At 44.8% G+C, this 12,425-nt stretch overlaps 1 protein-coding gene across 1 annotated transcript; it reads right to left on the bottom strand.

The window, feature by feature from the left end:
* Positions 1-1,001: 1,001 nt before the first annotated feature.
* Positions 1,002-2,591, bottom strand: LOC106149794. Its single transcript, XM_013519979.1, has 2 exons — positions 1,672-2,591; positions 1,002-1,290 (listed from the first exon to the last, which is right to left on the bottom strand). The coding sequence occupies exons 1-2, from the start codon at positions 2,180-2,182 to the stop codon at positions 1,274-1,276; spliced, it is 528 nt and encodes a 175-aa protein (XP_013375433.1). The 5' UTR covers positions 2,183-2,591; the 3' UTR covers positions 1,002-1,273.
* Between the last annotated feature and the right edge of the window lie 9,834 nt (positions 2,592-12,425).

Genomic DNA, 12,425 nt, shown 5'->3' with positions numbered 1-12,425 from the left:
AGACCACCGCCACAGTCAAGGTACAGAAAGTCCATCACAAAGCCCCTCGTGCCACCCTTTGCCCCTCTCCTCCGACCTCTGGTAACACTAATCTCTTCCCCGCTTCTGTGTTTTTGTCATTTCTGGAAGGTTAAAATGCAATTCTGTAGTATTCTGAGTTTTTTTTTTTTTTTTCATTCAGCACAGTTCCCTTGAGTTCGTCCAGGCTTTCTGGGCATCAGTGTCCTCATCCTGTTTATGGCTGAGTGGTTCTCCCTGTGGACATACCCCAGAGTTTGTTTACCCATTCATCCACCGAAGGCCATCTGCGGGCTTCCAGTTGTAGGCCATCCTGAATTCATGTATAGGAATTGTATGAGCGTGAGGTTTTTCATTTCTCTGAGATAAATGTCCAAAAGTAAAATTGCTGGATTGTATGGTAAATAGACACAAGATTCTGGGAAAAGCAATGGTATACTCTTCCAGATGGCTGCTGTGCAGTTTTACATTCCCTGTAAGAAGGTGTGAGTGAGCAGCTCCTTGGCATCCCTGTTAGTGTTTGGCATCATCATTATTTTTTATTTTAGATGTTCTGGTGGATGCATAGTAATATCTTATTGAGGTCTGAATTTGTATTACCTTAATAGCTGGTGAGGTTGAGCATCTTTTTTTTTGTGCTAATTTGTGTGCTCTGATCCCCTTTGTGAAATCACTGTTTGTGTCTCTCAGCCATTTTCTAATTGTTCGTTTTCTAACAGGCGGGCTTTGAGGGATCTGTATGTGGGCTGATTTGGGATAAAATATCTGCTGCTTTCTGGAGTAGTGCAACCCAAACTGGATTCTAGCTCCTTTGTCCCTACCCAATGAGTGGAGTGAGATGTAAGCACTTCAAAATTATTTTATTAGTAAATGTTTGAGATATGTAAATTTATATTGATTACATTTATTGTGGGGAATTGGTACACAATGCATCGGTCCTTTTTACTTCCTCTTTCCCTCTTCTCTTTCCACCCTTCTGTCCTTAGATCTCCTTCCCATTTGTAAAAGGTCTACCTTCCTTATTCCTATCATTTATCTTGCTCTTTAAATTACTTGCACTTTGGGTTTCTCATATAAAACCAACCACGCAATATTTAACTTCTGGGTCTGATTTATTTCATTTAGCATTATGGTCTCAAGCTGCAGCCAGTAGTTTTGTTCTTGAGTATGAGGCTCTCAATCCATCTTCTATGACTTTGATCGTAAATGAATCTGACAGTAGCACATTTTGTGTTTCCAACAAGGATTTCTTTATTTAACTTGGAAGAATTTCTAGAACATAGGAAGACAATACATAAAAGTGTAAAAGAGATCTTTGGCTGTTAACTTAAGGTACATTCTATGCATTTAGTTTTCAGGGTTCCAAGAGTGTCAGAGGTAAGAACAGTAGAAACAGGATGTAATGTATTGCACAGGGAAGAGGAGTACAGGCACTGGAACTGTGTGAAAGAGTTTCAGACAAACAGAAACGACTAGTTATGATTCCATTTTCTGTTTGTTAAACATAGGTTAGTTCTTGTTGTTCATGCCAGTGTCTATCAATATTTAGAAATTATAGATTTGTGATGTGACAGAGAGAAGGGTCTCGAATACACCCCTGAATGACCGCTAGGTCTTCAACATAGAAGTGGGGAGGGGTGGAGAAAGGCTCACCAGTGTGCAAGGACATCTGAGCGAATGCCACCACAGGACAGGCGGCCCAGCTAGCAGCAGCACTTCTTCTGGCAGCAGCACTTCTGCTGGCAGCAGCCCTTCCCACAGCCGCAGCCGCAGGAGTTACAGCAGGTGCGGCGGCAGCAGACGACCACGGGGGTGCTGCAGCAGCCCCCACAGCAGCCACGGCAGCAGGGGCAGCAGTTAGAGCAGCAGCCAACCCGGTAGCATCTGCAGGTGGTGCAGCTGTTGCAGCCTCCACAGCTGCCACAGCCTCCACAGCTGCCACAGCTGCCACAGCCTCCACAGCTGTTACAGCCACCACAACCTCCACAACCACAGCAACCCATGGTGTCAGTAGAGAAGACTCAGGTGAGGTAAGGAGAGAGGACTCAGGAGAGCAGAGGGTGTCTGATGCCCCCTCCTGCTGGGGCCCCTTAAATACCCTGCTGCCTTGGTATGTGTACGTAGCCACTTCCTCATTGTTTTGGCCCTTGTCTGTGGTGGCCATGTATTTCCTGTTGGCTACTTCCTCATGGGGCACATGTTTGATTGCTGTATCAATGTTAGAGAACTTCACTAGACCTGGCTGAGATATTTACAAGGACACTACGTTTCCAGTGTGTCTTCCTGGGAGGACAGTCCCCTTGATGAGTGGTCAGTGACCTCAGCTGAGGGGACTCCACTGCCTCATCCTTCACAGGTCAGAGCTGCCTCCTAGGACAAGGTGACAAGCCTGAGTTCTTGTCCTCTGTTCTAAGTATATACACTTTCTGTACATTATCTTTAATCACCATTTAAAGACAGTGATTTAGGTGTACACAGTCTCAATTAAAAAGGGTTTTAAAGTCCAGTAAGTCTTCAAAAGGAAAGAGAAACTGAGATGGAGGCATGGAGAAGAGAAGAAAGGGAAAAGCAAAAAGGAAAAATATATATGTGATAGTTATACTACTAATTTCTCTTAGTTCATTGAAAAGAGGCCTGCGCTTATATTTGGACAATTAAATGCTGATATCTTGTATTCTGAGTAACTAATTTAAAGATAACAATATGCAATGTATTGACCATTGCTACCTTCCCATTATTTTGTTTGGAAATTTTTCTGGTTTTTTTATCTTTAAAATAAAATTTTAAAGATGTCCAGTAAGTCTAGGAAATAGTGCATATTATGTCTTAATTTGGGAAATACACATTACATATTAGAGCTAATAGGTTCTGGATGAGAAAGAGTCTTAAAAAATCAATATTTAACAATAAAGAGAATCACTTATCAAGCAGAAAAGTTAAAAAATAAACCTTTCACAATAGCAAATAATACAACAGTACATAAATCTAAAAACATAAAAGATGTTTATGGAGAAAATTATTAAGCTGTATTGAGGAACATAAAAAGAGAGATAAATGGAGAAATATCCCAGACTTATTCCATTGATTCATGGATGGGAGGTCTCAATGTCTAAAAGATGTCAGTCCTCCCCAAAGTGAGTAATACATTCATTGCTGGACACGGTGGTACACACCTGTGATCCCAGCACATGGGAGGCTGAGGCAGGAGGATTTCCATGAGTTTGAGGCCAACCTAGGGTACATAGTGAGCTTGATGCTAGCCTGAACTGCATAGCAAGACTCTGTCTCAAAACAAAACAAAACAAAAAGTCATTATAATACATTCATTTCAATTCTATTAAAAATACTAAGAGATTTAAAAAAATCTTTAAAAAAACTTGACAGTTGCCCCTAAAATATCAACATCTTAAAGCATTTTTATATGTTTTCTTCTAGTAGTCCCATAGTTTCAGGCCTTACATTGAAGTCTTTAATCATCTTGAGCTAATTTTTGTAACTGGTGAGACCAGAGGGTTCTAGTTTCATTCTTCTGCATGTGGGTGTCTAAGTAATTATCTTTAAAAGGTGTAACCACACACTTTACCGTGTATAATCTTAGACCTGCCTGGCTAATTGCTCTTCCCCACATTCATGCTTTCGGACCCAACCCCTGGCTTTTCATGTCACCTTTCTCATTCCTGTCACCTTTCTCATTCCTGTCATCTAAGGAGAACTGTTTCGGACAATGCCTCCTGCAGGTATGGCTCAGGAGAGGAGAGACAAAATACAGTTGGTGAAGGGGGATTGGGACCAACAGAAGATTCTCTATTTGAAGGAAGAAATCTTAGAGGTTTCAATGCCGTCAAAAAGGGCCTAGCGGGCTGGCGGAGTTCATCGAGCTTAGCTGCAGTGGCGAAGTGAAGCTAGGTTGTTAAGTGCATTTAATGCCGACTGGTGAGTCCACATTGTCAAGTAGGAACAAAATGCAAAGCACTACAAAATACAGCAGTCCAGGGTAGCATCCTTTTTCTCTCTCCTTCCTGTGTTCTGCCATGCTGGGGATTGAACACAAGCCTCGGGCTAGGCAAGTATTGTCGCACTGAACTACACTCCCAGTCTGTGGAAGCTTTTGAAATACACAGACACCAACGTTTCATAAGATAACATTAAGCTACCATGATACCATACACTGACCATGTAGTAGAGATTGGTGCTTGGTGAGGGGCAAGTCAATAATGAGCATTTTACAGTAATTTTTTTCCTCAGGGACCAATATTTTCCCAATAACTGGCCTAGATGCCCTCATAGTGTTGTCTAAGAATGCTGGTGTCCCTGAGGTTGGTACAATATTCCGTTTTCTGACTCTGTATCCATGGGAGGCTGAACTTGCTTCATGTACTCCAACCAAAAGAGCATCATACCATAAACTCATCGCAGAAGCAGATATGAGAATCCAGCCACTTTGGATTAGCCAGCCATGAAAGAGATTTGCAGAAATATCAAGCAATGCCACTGTACTCAGTGATTTGTGTTGCTGCTGTTTTGAAAAATATATTTTCCTCCAAAATGTATTATTTATGTGAGTGTGTAGTTGGCTTATATGGTTATCTTAAAATCAGTACTTTTTAAAAGGCTCATTGTAACATCCAGTACAGTAAATATCTACAGATAGAAGCCGCATAATGAGCTATTTGGGGTCTCCAGCTGATTTTTTAGTGTACGTTAGTAATATGGAAGAGTGAAGTTTGTCTCGGGAGTTGTCACATGCGTAGAATATCCCGCAGTCATCTTCAGTCTCCTCCCTCTCCAGTTCCTACCACCCTGCCTGCCTCTGATCCCCTCCCCTCTCTTCAAGAGCCTACCTTCCAGTTTCCCGTCATCTCTCCTCGATTTGATTCATTCATTTACATTTTATATTTCTCATATATGAACACAAGGCCAAGGACAGCCTCTGAGACTAGAGTCGAGAAGCCTCTTCGGCTTTAGGTTATTTCTTGAACATATCGGGATCTTTTCTGTGCAGTACATCAACATCCGGTGGAACTAGGGTTTTCCCCCATCAGATGTGGGAAGCTCACTTACTTCCCTTCTGCAGGCCATTATCTTCCTGAGTCCCAATTCACCCTGCAGAACCAGGCCTCAGGTGAGGGAGTCTCTGGAGGAACAGCGGAGCTTCCTGGGGCTGGTGAAGCCTCACCTCGTGGCTGCCTCGTGGCAGCTCTAGCATCAAGGCTGGACCTACCGACCTGACTCATGCGAGAGGCATTCATGATGAGGCAGGAGGTTGCATGTGCGGAGACGGAGCTGCCCACTGTGGGCTTCCTTGGTGAGGTGATTTTGATAGTTCCCTCCACGAGGTCACTGTGGTCAGGGCTCCTCTCCCAGGTAGGAGAAACCAACGTAGCTGCCAGCCAGAAGGTGGGTGGCATCCAGACCAGTGCTGGAAACATTGAATGCTGGAAGCCACTTCCTGTAGGTTAAGGCTTCTGTTGCTTAATGCTCTTTTGGAATTTTCCCTGGAGAGGTAGCAAGAGAGAAAACGATCTGTCTGGGAACACGAGTGAGCAAAGAAAATATCAACAGGCAGATTCACTTCCCTGGCTCATCTATTCTAAGGCTGGCTATGTTTGAAAATAGGTATAAGTCTGTTTGCTAAACACCTTCAGGGGGGTGTGGCTGAGATAAATTTAGCTCCACTGAAAATAAGTGATTGAGACAAAAGTGTCTAGTAGGTAAACGGGAGTCTGATGTTTTTCTACAGAAGTTGAAATACACAATAAGGAAGTGGTCATGTGCCCTTTCACCTCTCCCCAGAGCTGGTATATAAGGGTGACCTCCAGCAGAAGAGGGCATCAGACATCCTCTGCTCTCCTGAGTCCTCTCTCCTCATTGTACCTGCGTCCTCTCTACTGACACCATGGGTTGCTGTGGCTGTGGAGGCTGTGGCGGCTGTGGCGGCTGTGGCAGCTGCGGTGGTTGCGGCAGTTGTGGCTGTGGCAGTTGTGGCTGCGGCAGTTGTGGTGGCTGCGGCAGTTGTGGTGGCTGCAGGAGCTGTGGCGGTTGTGGCAGCTGCTGTGGCTGCTGTGGCTGCTGCTGCAGACCTATGGTTGTCTGCTGCCGCCGCAGCTGCTGTCGCCGCAGCTGTTGTCGCTCCTGCGGCTGCGGCTCCTGTGGCTGCGGCTGTGGGAAGGGCTGTTGCCAGCAGAAGTGCTGCTGCCAGCAGAAGTGCTGCTGAAGGAAGCAGTGCTGCTGCTAGGTGGCTCTGCCCCTGCCCAGGAGCTGTGGGCGGATACACACACTCCTGCGGGTAAGACTTTGCTTCCTCCTGTTTTTTCTACTCTTGCCCTACTCTGTCTCCATCTCCTGCACTTGTTCTTTGGATCCTCCTGCTTTGTCCTCCTGAGCTCTTCCTTTTAAAGTGTTCAATCTTTTTAAATATTCAGGCCTGGATTTGGCCACTTGGGTGTCTACTACGTCTGTGCAGTCTTGTCTATTGCTTTTGCCTGTATTTGTTCTTAGCAATTTCCTAATAAAATGATGCAATGCACAATAAAAGTCTCTTCACGAGTTGTCTTTATCATTTGCTTTGTCAGCTGTTCTGTCCCCTGCTCTGCAAATCAAATTCTGCTTCTCGCTCTCTGCAGTCTGCTCTTGCTGGCCAGAGGGTCAGAGCCTGCAGCCTCGGGCATTTATTAGAGACGGCATAGCCTCTGTGCTGTGGCCTGAGAATGGCCTTCTCCCTGATGGTGCTCTCCGAATCTCCTCCCAACTTTCCATGGTGGGGATGAAGGTGGTGGGGATTGGTGGTGCTGGTTGTTTTTTGGTTTCTTGAAACTCCTCTAGTGAATGAGAAACAGGCCCCAAAGGCAGAAGAACGCATATGGTCTTACTTGGTGGGACCTAGTGCTTTCTGAAACGGCTGGAAATCTTCTGCCAAGGCAGAGAGCTTGGGTGCCGTGGGCTTCTGCATGGCTGTCACCTTTGCTGGGCTTTGTGGCCTGTCAGCTCCATTTGGTGTCTTTGCTGATATCATGCGGTAACCCCCCAGGAGTGAAGACCTGCTCTCCCCCAGCTGTTAAGTCTGTGGGTTAACTTCACTCAGCAGGCAGGAGAGGGACCCTGCTTCATGTTGGTCGGAGCCCTAGTTTCTAGCCCAACTCCACCAGCAGTGCAGCAGAGAGGCTGGGGTGGGTGATGAGTCCCTGTGGATCTTCATCTTGGTCCAGGAATGCTTCCCCAGGAGGTGAGTGGCATCACATGCATTTCACAGCCCAAGAGACCAAGGCTGAGACTGGAGCAGTTAAGAAACTCACTCAAAGATTCACAACTACTGAGACCTGATTACATCCCAAATCACTTAACCTCAAACTTCTTTCTCTACCCTACTGAAACTTAGAATTTACGACATTTCCTTTCTTCAGTTCCCCTTTCCATCTTCCCGAGTTCATGCACACATCCATTGTCCCAAGGCCCTTCCCTGTCATGTGGTCCTTGGACCCAGGATCCGGGAAAAGCTGCACTCGGGCTACTTGCTCTTCAGCCCTCCTCAGCAGTGTCTGTGGTCTGCACGAGGTGTGCTCTGTGCTCATCAGGTGACAGCTGATTGTCAGCTCATCCCTGACGGGATGTGAATTCTTCTGATGCCTAAGTGGAAGGACGAGGAGACCCTTGACAGACATCTCCAAAAGGCATTCTGGGAGTTGCTGCATTCATTCTGAATACCAGACACTGCACAGCAGACATTCCTGAGACACAGGGACTTGCACTGCTTTTTGAAGTCTGTCTTCTACCTCTTGAATCTACCCAATGCCGTTTAGAGGTGGCACAACTTCAGTTTAGATTCCGTGTTCCTTGTAGTCCTCCCCTTCCTCGATCTACCCAACGGAAGTTATCTCTCTCTGAGCTCCAGTAATACTTCTTTGTTTCTGCAGCATCAGAAAATGTATTCTGTCTTTTATTACTTATGAATAGGAAATGATAGGTACTCTCCTCTTTATAAAATTAAAATGCATTCTGCTTTTTATTACTTATGGCCAGGAGATGACAGATACTTTCCTCTTTGTAAAATTATATACACATGAGTTTTATCTTCTAGGTCCCATTCATATTTCTGTCCATTCAGGTTCCAGCATGACATGGTGCATGCTGTGTACCAAATGCCAGGGATGGAAGAGGGTAAGGGATACTTCCTGGCTTTGCAGGAGCAAGGATCTAATAATTACTATGTAAGGTAGTGAGTGCTGAGGGCATTCTGGGATCTGGCTTTATGTGCGATGAGAGGGTCAAGGAAAGCTTCATGAAGTGGACTGGAACCAAGTCATGAAAAATGCAGGCAGTTGATGGGATAAGGGTGTCAGATGATGTCAGGGAGAGGTATATGCCAGTTAATCCTGATGTGTCAGCTTTGCTGGGGTCAGAACTGCCTAAAGCCTGCTCCTGCGTATGTGTTGGTGGGTCATGGAGGCATGACTTTGGGTACTATACATGGTCCCTGGTCCCCTCCTCTCTGGCACTGTTCCCCTGCTGTGCTTCCTGGCTGCCACGAACTGAGCAGCTTTACTCCACCATGCTGTCCACGTTGGAGTTCCTGCCTTGGCGAAGCCAGCCATTCACTTAATTCCTTGAAACTGTGAACCAAATGAAACCCTTGCTCCTCTAAGCTGCAAGGGTTGGGTATTCTGTCCCAGCAGTGTGAAAGCTGACTAATAGAGGCCATGTCAGTCAGCGGTAACTAGGTGTGCAGAGACTGGAGGAGAGGCGATTTCTGGCCTGAGAACAGCATATGCCCCATGTGGCTAGAGAGTTGAGAGTGAGAGTAGAAGGTGATAGGACATGAGGCTCGGGAGTGAGCAAAGTGCAGATCAGAAAACACCTTGCTCAGCTGTTGTCATGGTTAGTGTCTACATGTCCCCCCAAAGCCGCATGCAGACATGGGGCGGGCTTCTAGAGTTAATGATTGATTCATGGTCCAGTGTTGGGATTATGGATGTGAGTGCTACACTCCCAACAGATAGTTTGCATACAATGTAAGGGAAGGAAAGAGGCTGCTTACCCCTGCTCTTCCCTTTTGCTCTTGTTGCTTTTGCTGTTTTCTGCCCCCATGAACAGTTGCCCTCTGCCGTGTGCCACTCTGCCTTGGAGCCAGCTGAATATAGACTGAAACCTCCAGAAGCAGTGAGCTAAATCTTTCCTTTCTTAATTTGGGTGTCAAGTATTGTCTCAGCAGCAACAACAACAAAATAACCAAGTGTTTAGAAGTTTTACTCTATGTGAGGGAAGAATCTGTGAAGGATTTGAGGTGAAAATAGCATGTTTTGCAGAAAATACTAATTTGGCAGCAGAGGATGAGTGGATCGGAGGAAGGTGTATCCTGGGGCAAAAAAACTAGATAAGAAAACACGGAAGCAGGTGCTAGGGAATTGACAGTGGGACCCTGATCCAAGTGTGACAGGGAAATTTGAGAAATGTCTAAGGGCGGTGCAGGAGCCAACTGCTACTTAAATCAGTGGTTGGGAGGAAAATTTAAGGATGATGTTTCTGGCTCGCATGGGTTGTGTGTAATCCAACATGGTGAGGTGGGGCAACAGGACAGATGGACCACATGGTCACCCACTAAGATGGTGTTGATGCCAGTCACATGGCATAGGAAGCATCATGTCATTAATCCTAAAAGGGAATGTGGCTTGCAAGCATTCTCATTAATCCTAAGGGGCAGACACTAATATCATCCCTACGTGTCTCCTGAAGGAAGTGGAGGTTAGGAGAGGAGGTCTCTCAATTATCGTGTGGTGGTGTCAGTATTCAAATCTAGTCTCCTGGACACGGAAGCTCACTGTCTTCTTTGCAGTCTGTGAGTCTGTGGAGGAGGAGTGGGAGCAATGGTAATGCATCAGTATAGCCTTTCGGGAGCTGGCACAATATCACATGGAGGCCTCCTCCTCCTCTTGAAAATCTATGAGAAATGAGACTTTAAACCCTTGGGATTTTGGGTGACGCATGTACTTCCCTCCTGTCTGTCTTTCCTAAACAGGAGTTGGGGGTGGCACCATGTAAATGCCTGGTTAGTACCATCCTGTCAAACTCTTGTAAAGTAAGAAAGCAGGAGGTAAATGAGGCAGGAGCAGGGGCTCATCCTGTCCTTATATAAAATGTAGATATTCTGTTCATCATGGATATTTTCCTTATTCACTTGATTTTAAAAATACCATCTACTTTGATTACTGACTTTTGGTGCCACTTTAAGTTTTGCAGCCCAGGAAAGTGCCTTAATCACTTCACTTTAGGCCCAACCCTGGGAAAAACCATTATGTTGATTCAAATACTTTCCACCCACTCCACCACTATTATTTCTATACAGATTTAAATAAATGTTTCACCTGGAGTAATGTGCATTTGTTGGAAAGAATGACCACTTCAAACCAATTATCCTCAGACTGGGACTAGGCATCAGTCACAAAAGAGCTTGGAGATTAATAGGACAATCTTCCTAATAGTGGTTATGAGACCAAAATAGATTCCACTTCAGAAGGAAGTCTGCTGCAAAAGCTCATTTGAGACAGGAGAGAGAATAAAAGCACCCAAATCTAATCACCCCGCAGCTCGCCACAGTATAGCAGGGCAAAAGCAATCTGAACTCAAACAATCCCTCTTTAAAATTTTTTAATTCCCATTTTAACTGATGCATAAAAACATAAAAACTCTATATTCATGAGCACCATGTTATGTTTTGTACGTGTAAGAGGTCTGATGCAAACAAATAGTGAATATTTAAATTTTAAAGTTTATTGCAGCCAAAGATACTGCTATTAATCCCACTCAAAGCCCCCTCCCTTGCTTCAAGTGTACTTACCCCATCACTCTTGCCACTCTCAGAAACCCTTCTGGAAGCTCTCTCTCTTGAGTGTCATTAGTTATGTTATTGTGACTGCCTCAACATCCTGAATCAGTTTAAAACACTTATCTGTCATGGTCATTTTGACTTTGGGTAAGGGCCAAAAGTCAAATGCTGCCAGATCCAATGAGTCAGGTAGGTGAGGACAAACCATAATAGTTTTACAAAGCTGCCCTTCCATTTGATACCATTCAGCAGTAACATTCACCGTATTTTTGATCACATCTTGTATGCATGATAGTCATGAAAAAGGACTTCTAGGACTGCTTCAGAAAGTGGCAAGCACACGTTCTCTGTGCTCCAGTGTGCTGGAGACCTTGATCATGGCAAGGCCAGGAGGGGCCTAGGAGCTCTTTCAGGGCGGGGACTCTTCTCTTTCCTCAGGGCTTAGCTCAGATCTTATCTCCCTCCAGAGGCAGGGCCTTACCGGGACTCCCTCTCATGACCCATGACCTGTGGCCCCCTTCAACATTGGGGTAAGAGCACCTATCGTTTCCCTGAAGCTGATGCAATGACCAAAACACAAGAGCAAACACCCTGTTTTAGCCACCTTCTCCAGTCCCACCCCGCAGTCACACCCAAGCCAGTTGCCCAGCACAACATTTGGCAAAGAGGTGTGCAGCATAGTTGGTTCTCCTGTCAGCTGGGGATATCAAGAAACAATGCTGAGCTTATTGTCCACTGTGCTTGCTTTGGAGAATTATCCTAATCGTATTCATTAATGTATTAGGAGCAAAAATTTCATTAATGTATTTCAGAATTGTGAATGAGGATGAAATTCCCTACCTCTGACCATCTAACTGGTGTGTCCCTGGGTTTTTGTTTTTACACTACAAACTGCTGTCAGATACGTCTTCTTGAAATATCACTTTTACCATACTGTGTGATATACTCGCAAAAGAAACATCATGGTCTCCATGGCCTGAATTTAATAACTAGTCACAACTTTTATTTCCCCTTTGAATATCTACTAAGTCCATTGAATCAACTTTCCACTATAGGCAATCACTTTCTTTTCTTTTTCCATTTTGTTGTACAGTGTGTGGCCTACTTGAAATACTAACAGCTAACATTTATTGGTGTCCCATGCTCTGTTTTGTCTTATGACTTAGGTGTTATTATTTCCATCAGAGAATTAAGGGAGAGAACGAATGGGCCACACCCATGTGGAGCTGGAGGATCAATCCATTCAGGATGATCCCAGACTGCACTCTATATACCCTTTGCTCCTTTTCCTTCTCCCCCTGTACAAGTCTAGTTTTCCACTCCCAATCTAGCTCAAACTCTGCCCACTTCACAAAATCTTCCTTTCTTTATTTACTATGTAACTGGAAGTTATTTGTCACTTCTCTTGTAAATCTGAATATTCCCCTGGAACTTCACCAGCTATTGCTTTGAGATAACTCCTCTTTCATTAGACCATAATTTAAATCTTTTTCCTTTCCTCCTTTTCCAAATTATTTCTTCTCATCTGTCATTAGTTTGGAGTAACTTAGATACACATTTCTTTATTTCACCCACGCTGCCTTGTGCATAA

The sequence above is a fragment of the Chinchilla lanigera genome, unplaced genomic scaffold, assembly GCF_000276665.1.
Source record: "Chinchilla lanigera isolate Chin_1 unplaced genomic scaffold, ChiLan1.0 scaffold00052, whole genome shotgun sequence".
Classification (NCBI taxonomy): domain Eukaryota; kingdom Metazoa; phylum Chordata; class Mammalia; order Rodentia; family Chinchillidae; genus Chinchilla; species Chinchilla lanigera.
Note: the sequence above shows the minus strand (reverse complement) of the source record. Positions and strands in the feature narration are given on the sequence as shown.